The following is a 21,633-nucleotide window of genomic DNA, read 5'->3' as shown; positions in this document are numbered from 1 at the left end:
AATTAGTTTAGACTATTCCTTCCGTTTACCAACTTCCGTCCACCATATTCCCTTTCTTAAGGGGGCAACGTCAACCGGCCACACTTAGTGAAATGAAATGGAGCAAAATCTTGGCTGGTGCAAGTACCACTATGTCTTCACATTTCATTGAAGGGCTTTAGTATCAAGATGCAGATAAAATGCATATGCTCACATCCCTGAAGTTTAATATGCTGTGCAGAACGTGGCTCTATTCGTAATTCTTCCAGATGGCTTTTATAGCACATGCTCAGTTTTGAGCCCTTCGATTATGTCCAAAGTTTTTTAAGACAACTTCAGACAGTGTGACAAGAGTTCTAATAGCTATGGTATTCCTCTGTATCCCACCTCTACAGGCAGGCACTGTCCCAAATAATTTTCCTGCATGTAATGGGTTGGGGCAAACCCCCTCCCCACCACGGGCAGGAACAACGACTCAGATAAACAGATTGCAAAAGTGATGGAAAGTTTAAATAGAAAAAACAAAAAAAAAAAAAAAAGAAAGCTTTACAGAGAACCACAAGCACTGTGACAAAGAGAGAAATCCCAAAACATACCCAAGAATGTCTCATCCCCACCTGGGGGGTACACCCAAACCCCACCCCCCAGGGCTCTTTCTCCCCCCCCTAACCCAGCCTTGGGCCTGGGCAGGCCCAAGGGAGGCGGCTCACGCCATTTTACCTAGGCAGCAGCTGGGGACAAAAGAGGAAGTGAAGACCCCGCATGGACATTTTATAGGGAAGCAGGGCATTATGGGAATGAAATACCTGGTTTCCTGTGACCACCCCCTGGGCTGGGCCCACCCCTTGGGACCTCCCAGGTGTGTTCTGTGCAGTGGCATCCGGGCCAGCACCCAGCCTAAACCACCACACTGCACTACCTTCTTTTCCATGAAAATGCACTAGCCTATTAATATCCAGCTGCTGGGATATACGAGAATGGTACTGCAATGCAGGGTGCCGAGGCTGGAGGCAGTGAGCAAGCCTCAGGTCCATGGGGTATCCAAGGTGTAGGCTGGTGAGTGCCAGCTATGCTGTGCTGGAATTTGCCAGCGTCATTTGCTGCAGCATGGCACACAAGCGGCAGTAAAAAGAAATTGTAGTCAGCCCTTGGATTAAACATTTCACAAATGTGGGAGAGAAAAAAAAACACACAAAAAAAGGAGAAAGTGGTGAACTCTGAGGTACCACAGCAAACCTGAATGCTGAAATAAATGCCCTCACATGACACAGCAGGAGCTAATAACTGGAGTTAAAGTTGGGCAAGCTGTGATTCATCATAGGGCATTATTTTTAGAAGTGGTTGATCACTGTTGAATTTACCAAAAGGCTGTGGTAGATTTTCATCACTGGCCATTTTTGAGACTGCATGCTTATTTTTCTGTAAAAGGTGCTCTTGTTCAAATAGGAATTGATTTAGAGGAGCACTGCCTCTGTGGTTGTCATCCTGATCACTGGGGCATGAAAATCAAGGAAGAGTGGGGTATTTAGGATTAACTGAAGAAGGACAGCAAACAAATAAGTTTTGTGTGTGAACTCACAATTCATACAGATAAATTAATTTTTCAGTTTGCCAAAGTTTCTGAGAGCCAGATGAAAACTTCTTCCAAGAATACAACACTTTACCACTTCTTGAATAAATTAGAAGTTATTTTTATAAGGTGTAACTTTTCTTGCAGTGTGCTTGGAGTTCAGTTTATCTGCCTAGGAAAGGTGAAAGGAAGATTCTGGCTTTCCTTGGATTATAATATATGATTCTAGGGAATCTAAGTAGTTAGAACTGAACATCAAGACAATTAAACTTGTAATGTTATCTCAATAGTAGCACATGGAATAGAATCATAGAATTGTTAGGGTTGAAAGGGGCCTCAAGGATCATCTTGTTCCAACCCTCCTGCCATGGGCATGGACCCCTCACACAAGATAAGGTTGCTCAGAGCCACATCCAGCCTGGCCTTAAAAACCTCCAGGGATGGGGCTTCTACCACCTTCCTGGGCAACCTGTTCCAGTGTCTCACCACCCACATGGTGAAGAATTTCTTCCTAATGTCCAATCTAAATCTAACATCCTTCGAGGACAAGCTTTCTGACCCAAAGAGCTAGTGTTAAGCAACAAAATGCAGTGTTTTCAAGTTAGGAATAGACTTTATCACAAAGAACTGAGTCTTGCCTTCAGAGTTATTTTTTTGGTGCACAACTTGTATTCCTAGCATCCTTTCAAGACAAGGTGGAAAAAGCAGCTGCAACAATCATCTGCTGCTCTTCAGCCCTGAATGTCACTTGGTTCAACTCCTGTGCATGTGTTTACCTCATCTACAAAACATTGTTTGTTGAAAATGCAGCAATGAGAAAGATTACAAAACAAACCTTACCACCATCTATTTTATTGCCCTCAACAACTGACCACTAGATGAAGTGTTTGAGAAGCTGCAGGCATATCAAAGCAGACAGCAGGTTGTCTAAGCCATCATTCTACTTAATTTTAAACTAATCTTTCCCAATCAATCTTTATTTATTGTCTCCAGCAAGCTTTATTTTGTTGCACAGCTTGCAAAACAGCATTTGGCATTACTGACAAATGTTGAGAAGACTCAGGAAGACTAGTTTTGAAAATACAGCAATCCTGAGGATCTTCCTGTACATTCACTTTATAACCATAAAGCTACCTATACCTGCTGTGCTTCAGTTTGTACTACAAGTAATACAGCAGGTATTGCTTTTCTGCAGTTAGCTCATTTTAATTAGTTTATTTAATAGTAAATACGGGGGGGGGGGGGGAGGGGAAGAAAAAGAATACAGCATAGTGCTCTGCATTTGTGGGTTTGTGTGTGTCTGCCCTCCCATAAAGTGTCCTTTTGTCCTCTCTTGGGTGGATGGACAGCATGGCTCTTTGGTTTGATGGGACCTCCACCCAGGGAGGTGGTGGAGTCACCATCCCTGGATGTGTTTAAGAGGAGATTGGACGTGGCACTTGGTGCCATGGTCTAGTTATGAGGTCTTGGGTGATAGGTTGGACTTGATGATCTTTCAGGTCTCTTCCAACCTTGGTGATACTGTGAAGTAAATAAAACTGTGAAATGGCAAGGCAGAATGAAAAATGTACCTGTCTTCTGTCCATTAATGGAAAACTAAGTTGAGGTCTTGTAATGTATTTTAATAAAGTATGATATGGACACTGATGTTGGAAATTTGTTTTTTGTATACAACGTAAAGGCTGTGTGTTAGGAAATAAAGACTTTAAGAAAAACAAGGAATCAAAATCTTAAAGATGAAGCATAAAAGGAAGAAATCCACAGAATTAAACAGGATTCTATCCCCATTCACACATCTGGAAAAAGAACCACTTGATTTTAAAATCTACAAGTCCTTATTAATATAAATAAAAGGTTTAATTGAAATTTCAAGTGTTAATAATATTGTTTAATACACAGAAGGATGAAATATGTCCTCCAAATTGAGGTTTTTATTCTGCAACACTTATCTTTTCAGTCAGTCATTCCTGTTGTCATACCATGGACTTTATTGAGACTACTCATGTCAGTTGTAATTGTAGGATAAAACACACAAGCCAGCAGTTTACAAATTTATTTGTTAAAAGAGTTTTGTTTTGCACACTGTTGAGGAATGGCTTGACTCTAAGGGACATGGGTCTATGGAACAACTATTTGAGCAGAATGTGTAGGGTGTACTCCATCTTGTTGTTTACTGCTCACAGTTAGCTAAAATGCTGATGTAGCAAGGTCATCGTGGCCCTGTAGCTATGCTTGCACCTGCGCTTAAAGATAACAGCATGTCATCATAGCTTTGTAGCTATGCTTGTAGCTATGCTTCAAGATAATAGCATTGAAACAAAGTATAAGTAAAACAAAGAACTAATTAGAGAAGAACTTGTGAAATTTCACATAGACCTTACTGCAAATAGGCTGGATATTATAATGAAACCCTGGACTAATAGCCAATAGAATGATGACACTTGTGCATATTTAGCTGAGATGCTTTATAAGCCGCGCTTTTGAACAATAAAGTTGAAGCTTGCTTATCAATCATATTGATTGTGTGAGTTTTTCCCTCGCCGTGGGATTTCGTCCCGACAAGTGGCACCCGAACAGAAGGACAATAAGGCTTAACAGGGACAGAAGAGTATCCAACGGCTGCTTCAGCAGGCTGGCGGTTATGGCTGCTGAAGGAAGGAGGCAAACGGCAGGCCCGTAGGAGTGTCGATAGCAGCGATCGACGGGCAAAAGTGCGATCTGACACTGGCATAAGAAGATCGTACCGTGCCTGGGCAGGAGTTTGGCCGTGAGTGCTGAGATTCTGCTCACTGTCTGGGAAAGGGCTGCCGGCTCTCTGGTTCAAGGCTGCACTAGTAAATCCCCGGGGTAAGGTATGGAGAGCGAAGTAGCCCTAAATTTATTTAGGAGTTTCTTTGAGAAACGAAAAATAGAGGATGTGATGGAGACGACAGTGCAAGACCGCACCGGTGGGTCAAAACGGCAGCCGGTGATCATGGAAAAAGAGGTAGCGTTCTCATTACTTCATTGTTTTTTAGAAAAATGAAAGGCAGACGTATCGTCTAAGATAATTCCCGGGCTTTTGACCCATGGATCCACCTTGGGAGTTTTCCCTAGCGGAGATAGTTATTTTCATGAAACTTGTTGGAGAGACTATGGAAACAAACTGTGGGACTGGGTCACTATCAAGCTGCAAAAGCCATGGTGAGAATGCATAGACTGTATTAAAAACTATGAGCTGGAACAGCGGATGGCTGCTGCAGTTACAGCAATTTTGTCAAAACGAGATGCAGCCCCAGTTCTATCTGAGTTGCAGCCGAACAATGTGTTTGAAAAATATCGACCAATCGACCGGGGCCGCCCCCGATACATCTTGCAGCGACCACACCGCGTTTGCCAGCCGCCACCACTGCCGTTTGCCTCAAGCAGAGAAAAAGCCGAAAAAGGACAGCGAAACCTGTGCCTCAGTGTGTTCGATCCCGTTCATCAACATCTTCCTCTGATATCGCTAGCGAGGGCTCGGATTCGGAAGATTCAAACAGCGCCGACTTTGCTTTACGGCCCCTCTTAGAAAAAATGGAGCGTTTGGAGGCTCGCGGTTACGGCATTCTTGCAACTGCACCCCTCCCGCGAGCCCTGACAGCGCCCGCGGATACCGACGACTCTGACCAAGACGGTACTGGCAGTAGCGGCAGCCCAGTGGCGGCCACGGCAGCGGCCCCCAACCCTTTTCCCCGCAGCGGCTCCAGCTGCGCTACAACCCCCTCCTTCCCCCCCGCAGCGGCTCGCACCAGCGACACCCCCCCCCCCAGCGGCTTCAGCTGCGCTACTCTGCTCTGATTTAAAGCAACAGTACTAATTTTATCATTTCTGGTTGTAATGTCTTTCAGAGATTTGTTATTTAGAGTTTTGCTAAGTTTTTCTAATAAGAATAATGAATAGTAAGCATTTGGTATTTACAGGTACTTAGTACACAGTAATTGTAGCACGGTATACCTACTTAGTAATGAGTTCAAATTGTAAGATTTTCTTTTGGTTCTAACCTTCTTAGTTGTGTGCCTAGGCATTTCAAAGGAGCTCCATGTAATATAGTTAAGGTTTGTAGTAAATAGGTATTTATTTTTAAAGGTTTTCTTTAGTTAATGTGCAGAAGAATCAAGACTATGAGGAAACAGCATTTTGAACATCGATCACAATAACTGTTATGATAATCTGGGATCAAAAGCATCACTTAGAAGAATGTACCACAGCACCATGTGAATTAGGACTGAATATTATAGTTGTTTGATTGTTATGTAATTGGAGAATATATTCACATGGATTTATATGTTAACAGTCTGTCATAGTTAGGTAATAATGTCAAATAGTTAAAGGGAAAGTCAAAGTAAATTAAAGACTTTGATGGGATGTGTTGTTACCAGGGTGGATGCAGTCTTTTATCAATATTGGGTTGTTGATTTTATTGATTGCTTTTGCTATATTGTTAATTTTATCTTACTTGTTTTTATGTGTGCAAAGGATGTTAAGTTAGAATGATATAGTTTTGTTGCCTTTTGATTCTATTTGTTATAGAGTTAAACTTTGTAGAAAAAGATAAACTTTATTATAATGTGTATCAACAATTAACAATAACTAGTAGTTAACAGGAACTGTGGAAACAACTTACAACAATTATTGAGATAACAAAGAATGGCAGTAACAAAACCAAGGATAACAGCACAGATTGAGACACCAAACAGTGAATAAACTAACACTCCAAGCCGCCTTCGACCAACCACCTCAACATCTGGATGCAGCGTGGTGCGATGGGTGGTGCCAGCTCTCCTCCTGAGAAAAGAAGATATCAATCATAAAAAGAAAAAAAAAAAAAAAGAGAATATCCTTGATTTCTTTTAAATCAACCAGAGCCTTAACAGAACTAACCTCTTTGGTTGTTGTGGAGGGTGAACAACTGCTCGTCTGGGCCTCTCCTCCCTGGTGGGTGATAGTGGCCTACCAGCCTAATGGTAAGAAAACATTGCAGTGTTACAGCCAAGCATGCGCCATAACCCTCTATGGTTTCAGCCATGATGCTGTGCCACATGTTGAAATCAAGGCCATAACTAGCAAAAGGGTTTATGTTTTATATGATTGTTTTAATTGTGTTGTATGAATCTGTTAGATCATTCAGCCTCAATGCATAAGCATATTCAAGAACTGGAATAGAGTGTAACACATTTGCAGATTGATAATGAAGGTTAGTTTAAAGGATTGGTTAAAACATTTAGCTTAGGACTGTATATCATAATTGCTTAATGATTGTATGATTAGAGAAAATGTTTATATTGACTTATATGTTATCCCACCAGTTTGCTATAATTCTATACACCTAGAGGAAAAATCAAAATTCATTATAACACAACATGTATTTTCATTTTAGGTTGAAAGCATCAACGAACAAATATGAAAAAGGGGAAAAGAGAAATAACCCCATAGCAAAAAAAAGTTTTTTGATGGTACCAATAAGAGATTAGTATTACCAGGATGTGCAAAACCGCTATTATGTGTAATTTTATATTGGGCAAAGCAATGAAGCTCTTTTGCTCTTGCTGTTTGCCTGCAAGTTTTCTGTCTGTGAAGCTATGTCGTAGGGTTGGAAGGGTAAGGCCAAGAAGCCTCCTCCCTCCCCCCTGTAAAGTAAAGGGAAAAAAAATTGAAGGGAAAAGAAAAAAAAACTCACAGCTGAATTAGCAAAGCAGTGGAGCTGTATATTTACAAAGCAATACAGGATATGCAGGGAAATATATACAAATTTACAATATTTACAATATATACAAAGATATACAACAGAGTAGCACAGAAATGAGAGTTCCCCCTCTGCTGAGGGGGTTCCCCACCTCCGCTCTCCCCCTCTCTCCCCCTTTTCCCCAGAGCAGGTTAGAAAGAGAGAGAAAGAGAAAAAAGGTTAGAAGCAGTTGTGTTAATTGGAAAGCAGTTAATACAGGCCTTTATCAGTTTCAAGGCCGAAGCCTTGGCAGAAAGCCCAGGAGCTGCAAGCTGCTGCCCGAAGGAGAAGCGGAAGAAAGACTGATAGAAAAGTGCTGGAATGCCCAGGATACCCTCCTGCACTCCCAGTTCAGAAGGTGCTTCCTCCTACTCTACCAATGAAATTAGTTTAGATCGTTCTTTTCATTTACCAACTTCCATCCACCATATTACCTTTCTTAAGGGGACACCCTCAACCGGTCACAAGCTAGAGCCTGGCCAGATCTACCTTTACAGATTAAAGAAATCTTGCTTAAACAATTCATGATTTTTGACCATCCTAGAGAAAATAAAGATGTAACATACCCCTAAAGCAGATTGTAAGACAGTGCTAAGGATTGCATTTGTGTCTTAATCTTTGTATGTAATGTGTTCAGGCATAATCAAGTCTTTTTTGTCAATAAGAGGAGTGAAATGTAATGATCAGAACTATTAAGATCTAAATTATTTTTTACAATGTGTGTTATCTTTGACCATGCATTATGTCAGCTCTGTTAGAACATTGTAACTAGTTCAACTTAAGCTTTATGCCTTGTATGGGTTATATCAGTCCATTAGACATGCTGTGCTACAGAACTTTTGCTTTTGCTATATAGCTTAGCTTTAATTTGTTTGCTTTTGTGTATGCAAGTAGTATCTTGTATAAGATGAGAACAACTCCTATGACCAAATGCCAGCGACGAGCAGTGTGAGCGATCTGGCAGTGTAGGCCTAGAGCCTGACATGGTGGTAGGCCATGCTCAGCATAAGTGCAGAAGTGGCTAGCAGTGTAGCAAAACACTGATAGCTATAAACACAGAAAGTTATCTTGGAACAACAGGACATGCACCGTCAGCTACAACTAGCCTCCAATCTCAAGCCAGCCACCCCAGGGAGCCTCGGGCTGGACCTGGATACTGAGGACAGCCATGTGGAGCCTTGTTATTGGGATGCTCTTCAGATGGCCTAAAAGGACTATTTGTTTTACCCAGAATTATTGATGCAGATTTCACTGGAGAGACTTGTGTAATTGCTATGACATTTTTTCCACCACTGGTTATTACTGAAGGCAGTCACATTGCACAATTGGTGCTGTCATTACAACTTACAGAAGCAGCCACAGAAATTTCTCAGAACACCAGAGGAGATCCAGGCTTCGGATCAACAGGAGGAATGGCACTATTGTGTATGCCCATGAATCAACGACCAGAAGCTACTATTATTTTGGACAATGGACATGGACAACATCAGTTAAATGCATTATTAGACACAGGAGCTGATATTACCATCATCAACCACTCAGTCTGGCCTGATAACTGGCTAATTACACCTATGTTGGCCATATCTTGCAATGTTGCCAGCAGGATGGAACTTGCTTATAATAGACTTAAAGGACTGCTTTTTTACTATCAATATTCATCCTGATGATACCAAGCGATTTGCTTTTACCTTGCCAGCCTTAAATAGGTGTAGTGAAGGATGCTTATGATCAGGATTGTGCCCCAAACATTTGGGTAGGATATATTTCTGTATGTGTTAACCCTCCTTTGTCCCCCCCTCCTTTCTGGAGGCAGCAGGGGGGATCCTGGCGCCACTGAGTTCAGGTAAACAGCCTACCTGGGCGTGGTCTCACCCCTGCAGTACTAGAGGCAGGCTATATATTTGTTTCCCCGAGTATAGCATATACTCAGGCCATATTTGGTAGCTGGTAGTTCATTGGTTAATGTTTGCGTTGGCAACAGATGCTTATTGGGCCAGTATTCACTGGGGCAAATGGTAAATAGGGGTCATTTGGCAAATGAGCCCCCCCCCACCTCGGTGTTGGAGCCTGTGTGTGCGTGCGTGCCAGCCAGTGCTTTGGGAGGCCTCGTGGTCCTTTTGCCACCGTCACCCAGCTGTGTGCGGTACCGTGGACAGCACGCCGTGGGATCAACTGCTGCGTGATCCATCGTAGGAGAAAACCTGGTAGACCGTGTGAACCAGCGTTTCTGACCTGCCACTGCCCCCCTCCGAGCGAGGAACCTTTGTATCCTGGGAGAGAACAGCAGAACCACGCGGTGCAGCCACGCGGCCAGCGCCATTTCCTGCCTCCTTATTACGGCACATCCGTGCCACGTTGTCTGGATTATAAACATTATTGAGGAAAGACTCCACGAAGTTCTCAGCTTGTGAGTAAGCCAAGCCCTTCTTTACAGAGCTTCAGTTAGGATAGCGTTTATATCGCTCCGGGTGGAGGGTTGCCGGTCACTGACCAACCCGTCCCCCGCCACTCTCTGACTCAGTTTAGATTATAAGTACTGTGAATCATTTTGGTTTAAATGCCCATACATAACATGCTGTAAAGATAGTTCCACTAACCGAATATTGATACCTGTGAAGGGTGACTGTAAATACCCCGTTACAGAGTTTGTATATATATAAATAAACTTATATTTTCGTTGATGGATCTGCCGTGCATTTCTGAGGGCATATCCACGACATTAATAGCGCAGTGCAAGGGTTATCCGATAAGTGACTATCTCTACAGAATGGGATACGTAATAAAACGATCCGATATGCAATGGGCTATAGAAAACCTGACAAATCTGGATCAAATCACCACAAAATTATCCAAATACGTGGTCGAGCTATGCGCTGATCCAACCGCAATAACCGAGGAGAGAGTTACTGCGATCGGGGCTTGCATAATGCGACCACAAGACGAATTTACAGCATTAGAGGAAAAGATTAAAAAACTTGAGGAAAAAAATAACTTCCTGGAAAGAGAGTTAGGAAAGTCTGAGGCACAAAATGATAAACTTATAGTTTCATAGTTTCATAGTTTCATTCAGGGTTGGAAGGGACCACAAGGATCATCTAGTTCCAACCCCCCTGCCATGGGCAGGGACACCCCACACTAGAGCAGGCTGGACAGAGCCTCATCCAGCCTGCTCTTAAACACCCCCAGGGACGGGGCCTCGACCACCTCCCTGGACAACCCATTCCAGGGTTTCACCACTCTCATGGTGAAGAACCTCCTCCTCACATCCAGCCTGAATCTCCCCACCTCCAGCTTCATTCCATTCCCCCTAGTCCTATCACTACCTGAGATCCTGAGAAGTCCTTCCCCAGCCTTCCTGTAGGCCCCCTTCAGATACTGGAAAGCCACAATTAGGTCACCTCGGAGCCTTCTCTTCTGCAGACTGAACAGCCCCAACTCCTTCAGTCTGCCCTCATAGGAGAGGTGCTCCAGCCCTCTGATCATCCTCGTAGCCCTTCTCTGGACACGTTCCAGCACCTCCACATCCCTCTTGGAATAGGGGCTCCAGAACTGGACACAGTACTCCAGGTGGGGTCTCACCAGGGCTGAGTAGAGGGGGAGGATCACCTCCCTCGACTTGCTGGCCACACTTCTCCTGATGCAGCCCAGGATCTGATTGGCTTTGCGGGCTGCAAGTGCACACTGAGAGCTCATGTTGAGCTTTTTGTCCACCAGCACCCCCAAGTCTCTCTCTTCAGGGCTACTTTCCAGCCAGTCACTGCCCAGCCTGTATTTGTGCCTGGGATTGCCTCAACCCAGATGCAGGACCCTGCACTTGCTCTTATTGAACTTCATGAGGTTGGCTTGTGCCCACCTCTCCAGCCTGTCAAGGTCCCTCTGGATGGCCTCCCTTCCCTCCAGCGTATCTGCTGCACCACACAGCTTGGTGTCATCAGCAAACTTGCTGAGGGTGCACTCAATGCCACTGTCCATGTCCCCCACAAAGATGTTGAATAAGACAGGTCTCAGGACTGATCCCTGAGGGACTCCGCTTGTCACTGGCCTCCACTGGGACATGGACCCATTGACAGCCACTCTTTGGGTGCGGCCATCAAGCCAGTTCCTTATCCATCTAGTGGTCCACCCATCAAACCCATGTGTCACCAGTTTGGAGACCAGGATGTGGTGCGGGACAGTGTCGAAGGCTTTGCTCAGGTCCAGGTAAATGACATCAGTTGCTCGCCCCTCATCTATTAATTTTGTCACCTGCTCATAGAAGGCCACCAGGTTGGTCAGGCAGGATTTGCCCTTGGCAAAGCCATGCTGACTGTTCCCAATCACCTCTTCACTATTCTTTTGAGCGAGTAGTGACTCCAGGAGGATCTGTTCCATGATCTTTCCAGGCACAGAGGTGAGACTGACTGGCCTGTAGTTCCCTGGTTCCTCCTTCTTGCCCTTTTTGAAGATGGGGGCAATGTTTCCCCTTTTCCAGTCTGTGGGGACTTCACCAGATTGCCATGACTTTTGAAATATAATAGAGAGGGGTTTAGCAACCTCATCTGCCAGTTCTCTCAGCACCCGTGGGTGTATCCCGTCGGGTCCCATGGACTTGAACACTTTCAGGTTCTTCAGGTGATCACGAACCTGATCTGCACTTACAATGGGCAGTTCTTCCTCCCCGTCCCTGGCTTTGACTTCCATAACATCAGGAGTGTGGCTAGAGGCCCTTGCAGTGAAGACTGAGGTAAAGAAGTTATTAAGTACCTCAGCCTTTTCCTCATCACTTGTGACCATGTCACCATTTTCCTTTCTGAGGGGGCCCACACCTTCCCTAGTCTTCTTCTTCCCATTAATATACCTGTAAAAGCTCTTAGTATTCCCTTTAATCTCCCTGGCTAGATTCAACTCAAACTCTGCTTTGGCTTTCCTAACCAGGACTCTTGCTGCTCGGGCATCTTCCTTATATTCCCCCTGTTCTACCTGTCCTTCCCTCCACTTCCTGTAGAGTTTCCTTTTAAGTAATAGTGTGTCCAGTAGCTCCTTGCCCATCCAGGCAGGCCTCCTAGCATTCTTACCTGCTTTTCTCTTTGTTGGTACACAGAGCTCCTGGACACAGAGGAGGTGGTCCTTGAATACTGACCAGCTGTCCTGGGTCCCTCTTCCCTCCAGGGCTTTGACCCATGACACTTTGGCTAGCAGATCCCTGAAGCGATCAAAATCTGCACGCCTAAAGTCTAGGGTCGTGAGCTTGGAATACTTCCTCCTGATTGCCCTGAGGATATTAAATTCAACTGCTTCATGGTCACTGCAGCCAAGGCTGTCTATGAGCCTCACATTGCTTACCAGCCCTTCCCTGTTGGTGAGAACAAGGTCCAGCATAGCACCATTTCTTGTTGGTTCCTCCACCATTTGGAGGAGGAAGTTGTCTTCTATGCAGTCCAGGAACATCCTGGATTGCTGGTGCCTTGCTGTGTTGTCCCTCCAGCAGATGTCCGGGTGGTTGAAATCACCCATGAGGACCAGGGCTTGTGACCTGCAAGCTGCTTCTATTTGCCTATGGAGGGCCTCATCTGCTTGGATCTGCTGGTCAGGTGGCCTGTAGGAGACCCCCACAGTAATATCTCCTTCCCCTGTCCTGCCTTTGATTTTAACCCATACACTCTCAACTAGCTTATCATCCCTCCCCAGTTGGAGCTCCACTGATTCCAACTGGCTATTGACACAGAGGGCAACACCTCCTCCTCTCCTTCCCTGCCTATCCTTCCTAAAGAGTTTATACCCATCTATCCCTACATTCCAGTCATGGGATTCATCCCACCAAGTTTCAGTAACAGCCACTATGTCGTGGCATCCCAGCATCACAGTGGCCCTTAACTCATCCTGTTTGTTGCCCAAGCTGCGCGCATTGGCATAGAAGCACTTCAGCTGGGCTGGCCCTGTCCTCCTCTTGTGCCAAATCCCCTCGGTTTCCACAGAATGTCCTGGTGGATCATTCGTGGCTTGCCTCAGGGTAGCAAGTTGAGAGCCCTTACCAGCTCTTCTCTCTACTGCTGGTGAGCTGCCCCTCTGTTTGTCACCAGCCAGCAGGAGACTATTAACCCCTTCCCCCTTCAAATCTAGTTTAAAGCCCTATCAATGAGCCCTGCCAATTCCTGCCCCAGGATTCTTATCCCCCTCTGGGACAAGTGTGTCCCATGAGTTGTTTTCAGCTCAGGTGCCTTGAAAACCAGTCCATGATTGTGGAACCCAAAGCCCTGTCGATGGCACCAGCCCCTGAGCCATGAATTGATCTGTCGGCCCTTCCTCAGTGTTTCCTCATCCATTGCTGACGTTAGAGGGATGGCAGAGAACACGACTTGAGCCCCTGATCCCTTTAGCATTTGCCCTAAGGTTCTGAAGTCTTTTTTAATAGATTGTGAGCCTCTCATTGTTACATCGTCACTGCCCACCTGAAAGACCAGCAGTGGGTAGTAGTCTGAAGGACTCACGAGGTTGGGAATTCTATCTACAACGTCTTTTACTTGGGCACCAGGGAGGCAGCTGACCTCTCTATGAAATGGGTCTGGTCTGCATATTGGGCCCTCTGTTCCCTTCAGTAGGGAGTCTCCTATGACGATGACCCTGCGAGGTTTCTTTTCTGGGTAAGTTTTGATGGCTGGCCTGAGGCAACCTGTCATTGGTGCAGCTTCTGACCTTCTTGAGTCCTCGACCTTACCAATGACCTGTTCCTCCTGCAGAGCCTCATACCTGTTCTGTAACTGCACTGGAGGCAGCGTGCTGCTCACAGGAGCAGACTTCCTTTGTTTGCATTTCTTCCGTCGGGCAGAGACCTGTTCCCATTGGCCCTGCTCATGTGGGTTACTACAGGGAGGTTGAGAATCTTGCTTCTGGGAAGGTATCAAACTCCCTGTTCCCCTAAGTGTTACCCCCTGTTCTGGTTTAGAAGAGATTACATTATGGGAATCGTCAATTTTCTGCTCGCCATCTCTTCTAGCTTTTAGCCTTTCCACCTCTTCTTTTAGTTTGACCACCATGCTCATCAGATCACTGACCTGCTCACACCTGAAACAGGAGCTGCTCCCTCCAGCCTCCATGTCGAGTGCCAGGCTCCAGCACTCACTGCAGCCACCTACCTGAACATCTGCATCCTTGTGTGTGGTCTCTGTTTGGGTGCCCACTGTCCTTCTGCTAGCCTTTGCTCTAGTGGTCACCATCTTGTAGTAACCACCCCCTCCTCCACACGGCGTTTTTGTATTTATTTTTTTCCCCCTGTCAGTGAGAAGGTGAGCTGCGCTCCTCAAGCTGCCTCCTCTCTCTTCAGCCACGCGCTGGGTTCTGTTTGGTTTGCGCGCGGTCTCCGCGGCAACCCCTCCCCCAGCTACGTCACTGCCCTCCGGCAGGTATGCAATCCGAGCCCCCTGCCCCTCCTCCTCTCTTCGGGAAGTCCCGAGCCACCAGCCCCTTACCGCCTGAAAAGCAAGGGAATCAAAGCCAAAAGCCAAACTCCCAGAGCTGCGCTCCTCAAGCTGCCTCCTCTCTCTTCAGCCACGTGCTGGGTTCTTCATGACTTGTTAACGTTGCAAATTAAAGAAAGCTACGCTACTATGAAGGTATTAGCGGGATCAGACAGAGACTCTGTTTCAAGCCTTCCTAGGATCTCCCAACCGCCTAGCCCCGAGCAGCCCCGCGACCACGATGTCGTGCCCAGAGCCAGTGCTCCCGTACAGTCCTTTTACAAATTACCCCCACCGCAGTCTCACGGAAAGGACAGAAAGGTAGCGAATCACACCGTAGCGCAAGACTGTAGACCCACGGTCCCCTTGGACCTGCCAAGACTCCGAACACTGCAAAGCCCGAGTCCCGATTCCCTCGCTCAGCCCAGCACGTCAGCAGCAGCGCGTGAATTAAATTCGCCTGACAATAGTGCTCCGAGAATCGAAGCCCGGAAAAAATCCCGTAGCTACCGAACAGAGAGAAACCCATCTGACCGGGACGATACGGATCACAGTTCGGAAGATGAACCCATACGGAGGAAAGCCGTGCATTTACGTCCCGTTCTTAAAGAGCAATACACGGACAGCCGCCGTGGCCGAGGGACAACAACTACCTCTGTTCGCCCGTACAGCGGAGCAAAGCTTCGGGACCTGCAGGAGACGTTTGCACGAGAACCGGATGAGTCGGTAACAGACTTTTTGTATCGCGTTATGGAATTGGGTGGGGATACAATTATTTTGGACCGTAATGAAGCAAAAGGCTGTTCATGGGGTCATGAAGTATCTTTGGGCATGGGTCCAGAGGGATACCACTCGTTAACTTCCCGTGTCGCTCACTGGGCTGGAAGTTTAGATCCTATAGATAGAGACGAACCCACAGAAGTGAGGGTTACCAGTTCGGCCGAACTCACTGCCGCGATTAAAAAATTGGCGTGCGTTCAAGCAATGTACGATCGCGGGGCATATCCTTCCCCACTTGATGCCCCAATTAACCCAGTGCGACTCAAAATCCTAATCCGTGGTCTGCCGCCGGGTCTAAAAAATGTATGTGATGCCAAAAAGGAGGAAATTGAACGAGTAGTCGAAAGGAATATGGCCTCTACTAATTCCCAGGAACACCAATTAACTTGGGAAGAGCTTCTGATGGCATTATCCCACAAGGGCCGAGACTTGGGCTACTCTGATCATACGCTCATGGCCAAGACTCCCAGCGACAGATGCCATACTGGTTTCAAAGGCAACCACACGGCGACACCGCGGGGGAAAAAGCAGGAAGTGCGCCACACTAAGGCATCCCCTACTGCGACTTCTGCGGGTTCAAGCAGCAGCCCAGAGTCAGATCGCCGTCACTCGGGAAGTCCCAGAGGGAGAAATTCTGACAGCTGGAGAGATAAACGGCGTACTTCTAATAGATCATTTTCACCCAGAGAGAAATGGTATCGACTAGCACTGTCTTTGAATGTACCTGAATCCTTAATAGCGACATTACCAACGAGACTGTTAAAAGGCGTAGTGCTGAGCATACAAAATAAATCTGGCAGCTGGGAAGAGGACAACTACCGAAGTGACCGCCGCGGCAAGGGGAAGAATGAAGCTGGAAGCAGCAGTCCTAAAACTGTTTCACCCAGCAATGACGCTAACCCCTTCATACCTCGCCGCCAGAGCCCAGATAAAAAGCCAAAAAACTAGACACAGCGGTGACTGTTCCAGGCCTCACTCATCGCTTTGTTAATACTTGTCAATGGTCTGAGGATCCAGAGCCTTTCATTTTGATTCCCACTGGACCTACTCGAACTGCTGTAAAATTCCTTATTGACACTGGGGCGCAAATCAGTGTTTTGAATGTGCAACAAGCTAAATGCTTGAAGATCCTGCCATCCCGGAAAAGGATTAAGATACAGGGTGTTACAGGAACGCCTCATACGTGCCATTTAGCCAAAACAAGGTTGTGGCTTCCTGGTGACAAGCGGAGTACCCTGGTAGAAGTTGCCCTGAGTCCGTACCCCGAGAACATCCTTGGATTTGATGTTTTAGCTGGCAAACGGTGGCATCTCCCTAACGGTACCCTGTGGTGCTTTGGCTCCTATGGAGTAGGAGCAAAAGGGACTGAAACCGCTCGGGTAGGCACTCTCCAAATTGCTCCACCCTTACCCAAATCGAGTATCACATGTGTTGCACAGTATTCCCTACCAGCAGCAGCCAGACAAGGCATCACTGAGGTGATTGCAGACCTGGAAAAGAGACAAATCATTACCAGGACACACTCACCCTATAACTCACCAGTGTGGCCAGTGCGTAAACCTGATGGACGATGGAGACTCACCATTGACTACAGGAGGCTCAATAGCAACACGCCCCCTCTCACTGCTGCAGTCCCAAGCCTGACATCCATTGTGACAGCAATCCAAGCTGTGTCACATACTTGGATGGCTTCACTGGACATTGAGGACATGTACTTTATGATCCCTCTACTTGAGGAGGATAAACCACAGTTCGCTTTCACATGGCAAGGTTCCCAATACACCTTCAATCGTCTTCCCCAGTGGTACAAGCACTCAGGAACCATTGCACACAATTCCTTAGCAGCACTGTTAGACACCATTGAAGTCCCAAAAGATGTAAGTGTCTACCAGTACACAGATGACATCTTTGTCGGGGGAAATGACGAAGGTAAGGTGGGTTCAGTAGCTGCAGCGATCTGGGACCTTTTGACCAAAAATGGGTTACAGGTTCCACAAGCTAAATGTCAAGGCTCGAGCCAAGAAATTAAATTTCTTGGATCCTGGTGGGTAGCAGGAGCAATATCAGTGCCAGAGGATGCTCTTGAGGCTATTGAAAAGGGCCAACTTCCCAATAACAAAAGGGAGCTTCAGCGGCTCTTGGGTACCTTGGGTTACTGGAGAAAACATATTCCAGGTTTCTCAGTAATTGCTCGTCCCCTCTATGACCTGCTTAAAAAGAGCAGAGTCTGGGACTGGACCCCAAGGCATACTGAAAGCCTAAAGGTTTTGAAGGACGAATTAAAGGCTTACCAGAAATTGGGCCCTTTGCACCCACATGACCCCTTAAGGGCAGAATGGGGCTTCTCTGAACATGCTTCCTACTGTGGGATTTTTCAAAGGGGACCTAAAGGCCCGAACAGAGCCCTTTTATTCTCTTCAACAGCATTCAAAGATGCTGAAAGGAGATACTCTGAATGGGAGAAGGGACTCCTGTCTCTGACCCGAGCTGTCAAAGAGGCAGAGAAGCTGCGCACTACGCAGGATATCGTAGTGCAAGGTCCATTCTCTCTGCTCAAAGCAATCCTCAATGGAACCCCACCACCAGAAGGAATTGCTCAGAAGGCTACCGTAAGAAAATGGTATGCCTATCTGGAAGGGATGGCTCAGCTTATGCCTCTAAGAGAAGGGCCCACAAAAGTATCCAAATTGCAGCAGCCCATCAACCCACATACTATCCCACTGTGCCAGCCCTACAAGCCATCTCCTATTCAGGTAGCACCTGAATTGACTGCCGATGCCAATACTGAGGGAGTGTGGTTCACAGATGCATCTGCCCAAAGGGTAGAATCACAGTGGCATTACAAGGCCGCAGCACTGGAGATTGGCACAGACAGGACTGTCATTGAAGAGGGCGAAGGCAGTGCCCAAGTGGGAGAACTGCGTGCCCTTATGCTAGCTGTGGAAAATGGTGCAGAGACCATATACACTGATTCATATGCTGCTTTCAAAGGTGCCACAGAATGGATTTGCCAGTGGGAAGCAAACCAGTGGATAGTTGGCAACACCCCAGTTTGGAGGGCAACCGACTGGCAAAGACTACTAGAGATAAGTCGAGCCAGGACCATCAAAGTAGGATGGGTAAAGGGACACTGCAGGAAGCAAACCCCTGCTGCTACTTGGAATCAACAAGTAGATCACTTAGCAAAAATCAGTGTAGTTGATTGTGAGGAAAAGGAGTGGGAGCGATTGGCTGAGTGGCTACATATTAAAAGAGGTCACTCAGGTAAGTCAGACCTTTACTACGAATGCAGATCCAGGGGGTGGCCAGTTTCTTTGACCACATGCGAAACCATTGTTTCAGCCTGCCCTCAGTGCCAGATCAGATTAAAAGCTAACCATCCCGGTCTGGCTCCAGCCCAGCATATCAAGAAAGACAAAGTGCTATGGAGCACATGGCAGATTGATTATGTTGGTCCCCTCCGACCCTCACACGGGAAAAAATACATACTGGTAGGGGTAGAAGTGGTTTCAGGCTTAGTCATGGCCACTGCTACTAGCACTGCTTCAGGAGCTCAAACCATTGAAACTCTAAAGGATTGGTTCAGCATTCTGCCTATGCCTGAACATATTCAGAGTGATAATGGTTCACATTTCACCTCAACCTCAGTCCAAGACTGGGCCCGAGGGGAAGGAGTCAAATGGACATTTCATACTCCATATTATCCCCAGGCAAATGGCATAGTGGAGAGGGCAAATGGCCTCATTAAGAAACATGCAAATGTTTCAAGGAGTAATTGGGATAAACGCCTGCCTTCTGCAGTTTTCATTGTAAACAACCGATGGGGGAATTATGGCAGCCCCAAAGTCAAGGCATTTTGCCCTGCTGACCCAGTTAGGGATGTCAGCCACATGCCAGGGGAGGCAAAGGATGAACACCCACATTCCGTAACACAGATGCAGGTGGGCCAACCAGTGTTAGTGAAACTGCCTTCTGTCGGGATTGTACCCATGACACTGGCTAAGCCCAGGGGTCTATACGCTTGGGAGGCTACTGACATCAATGGAAAAACTCATCGCATAAGTGCTCGGTGGGTCGTTCCAAATTACTAACTGTCAAGCCCGGCTTTAAACACCGTGGCCAGTTTTGTTTCTCCACAGAATGACAACGGTTCCAGTGGACAGATTATCCTGGAAAGGAAGACCTGTCTCGGGAGTAACAGGGATCCACCACCGGTCAGGGGGTGGAGACTAGAAAACACTAAGGTCACCGATACTGACCTTAGACTTAAGGAGTTCTATACTGTGTTGTAGCATGCTTTGTTTAGAGTACAGTTGTACACTTCTGAGATATGTGTATATATATATATATATGCATGATGTTCTTGTGATGTTTCTATATAATGTTTAATTCATCTTTGGTAGAGTTTAATTATAGAGTAATATTTGCCCACATATACCATATACTTGCCCATAAGGAGGGGGTGGAATGTAGTGAAGGATGCTTATGATCAGGATTGTGCCCCAAACATTTGGGTAGGATATATTTCTGTATGTGTTAACCCTCCTTTGTCCCCCCCTCCTTTCTGGAGGCAGCAGGGGGGATCCTGGCGCCACTGAGTTCAGGTAAACAGCCTACCTGGGCGTGGTCTCACCCCTGCAGTACTAGAGGCAGGCTATATATTTGTTTCCCCGAGTATAGCATATACTCAGGCCATATTTGGTAGCTGGTAGTTCATTGGTTAATGTTTGCGTTGGCAACAGATGCTTATTGGGCCAGTATTCACTGGGGCAAATGGTAAATAGGGGTCGTTTGGCAAATGAGCCCCCCCCCCCACCTCGGTGTTGGAGCCTGTGTGTGCGTGCGTGCCAGCCAGTGCTTTGGGAGGCCTCGTGGTCCTTTTGCCACCGTCACCCAGCTGTGTGCGGTACCGTGGACAGCATGCCGTGGGATCAACTGCTGCGTGATCCATCGTAGGAGAAAACCTGGTAGACCGTGTGAACCAGCGTTTCTGACCTGCCACTGCCCCCCTCCGAGCGAGGAACCTTTGTATCCTGGGAGAGAACAGCAGAGCCACGCGGTGCAGCCACGCGGCCGGCGCCATTTCCTGTCTCCTTATTACGGCACATCCGTGCCACGTTGTCTGGATTATAAACATTATTGAGGAAAGACTCCACGAAGTTCTCAGCTTGTGAGTAAGCCAAGCCCTTCTTTACAGAGCTTCAGTTAGGATAGCGTTTACATTGCTCCGGGTGGAGGGTTGCCGGTCACTGACCAAGCCCTCCCCCACCACTCTCTGACTCAGTTTAGATTATAAGTACTGTGAATCATTTTGATTTAAATGCCCATACATAACATTCTGTAAAGATAGTTCCACTAACCAAATATTGATACCTGTGAAGGGTGACTGTAAATACCCCGTTACAACGTTTGTACATATATATAAATAAACTTATATTTTCATTGATGGATCTGCCGTGCATTTCTGAGGGCATATCCACTACAGGCACAGTAAAAGCAAATCTCTTACAATCATCAGGGTGTAACTTAATAGTGAAGAAACAGTCCTTTAAGTCCACAACCAAGAGATGCCAATCCTTTGGAATCATAGCAGGAGAGGGTAAGCCTGGTTGTAAGGCTCCCATATCTTCCATCTGAGCATTGACTTCCCTTAAATCATGTAACAAGTGATATTTGCCTGACTTCTTTGGAATAACAAAAATAGGTGTATTCCATGGACTTGTTGATGGTCTTATATGTCCTGCAGCCAACTGCTCATTTACCAGGATGTGAGCTTGTTGCAGTCTTTCTTTTGAAAGCGGCCATTGCTCGACCCATTTAGGTTGATTATCATGCCACTGTAATTTTATGGGGAAAGACTGCCTTCCAATGGCCGCAATTAAAAATGTTTTTCTGAGGTTAAGACCACACCCAATTGCTGCATCACATCCCGGCCCACCAAAGCATTGATTCCATTAGGCAATGGCATAACTGTAACTGTAATTAAATCCTGTTTTCCTTCAATCTTCACTACAATTTTGTGACTACTCTGCATTACTGCTTGCGCTCCTCCAACACCTTCTACTTCTCCTATTGCTGGTTCTAAAGGCCAGTGTCCCGGCCAGTGTGCATTACTCATGATTGTGATG

At 46.4% G+C, this 21,633-nt stretch overlaps 1 protein-coding gene across 1 annotated transcript in view; it reads left to right on the top strand.

The window, feature by feature from the left end:
* The window catches only part of MATN3 (matrilin 3), a 37,720-nt gene extending 34,933 nt beyond the window's left edge, over positions 1–2,787 (top strand). Inside the window, exon 8 of the mRNA XM_068161309.1 lies at positions 2,425–2,787. Coding sequence (XP_068017410.1) covers positions 2,425–2,480 — 56 coding nt within the window. The 3' untranslated portion in view covers positions 2,481–2,787. The remainder of the gene's footprint in view (positions 1–2,424) is intronic.
* Positions 2,788–21,633: the final 18,846 nt, after the last annotated feature.

The sequence above is a fragment of the Melanerpes formicivorus genome, unplaced genomic scaffold, assembly GCF_026170545.1.
Source record: "Melanerpes formicivorus ecotype bairdi unplaced genomic scaffold, bMelFor1.0.p_v2 SCAF_57, whole genome shotgun sequence".
Lineage (NCBI taxonomy): Eukaryota > Metazoa > Chordata > Aves > Piciformes > Picidae > Melanerpes > Melanerpes formicivorus.
The sequence above is the reverse complement of the archived record's forward strand: the minus strand, read 5'-3'. Positions and strand labels throughout refer to the sequence as shown.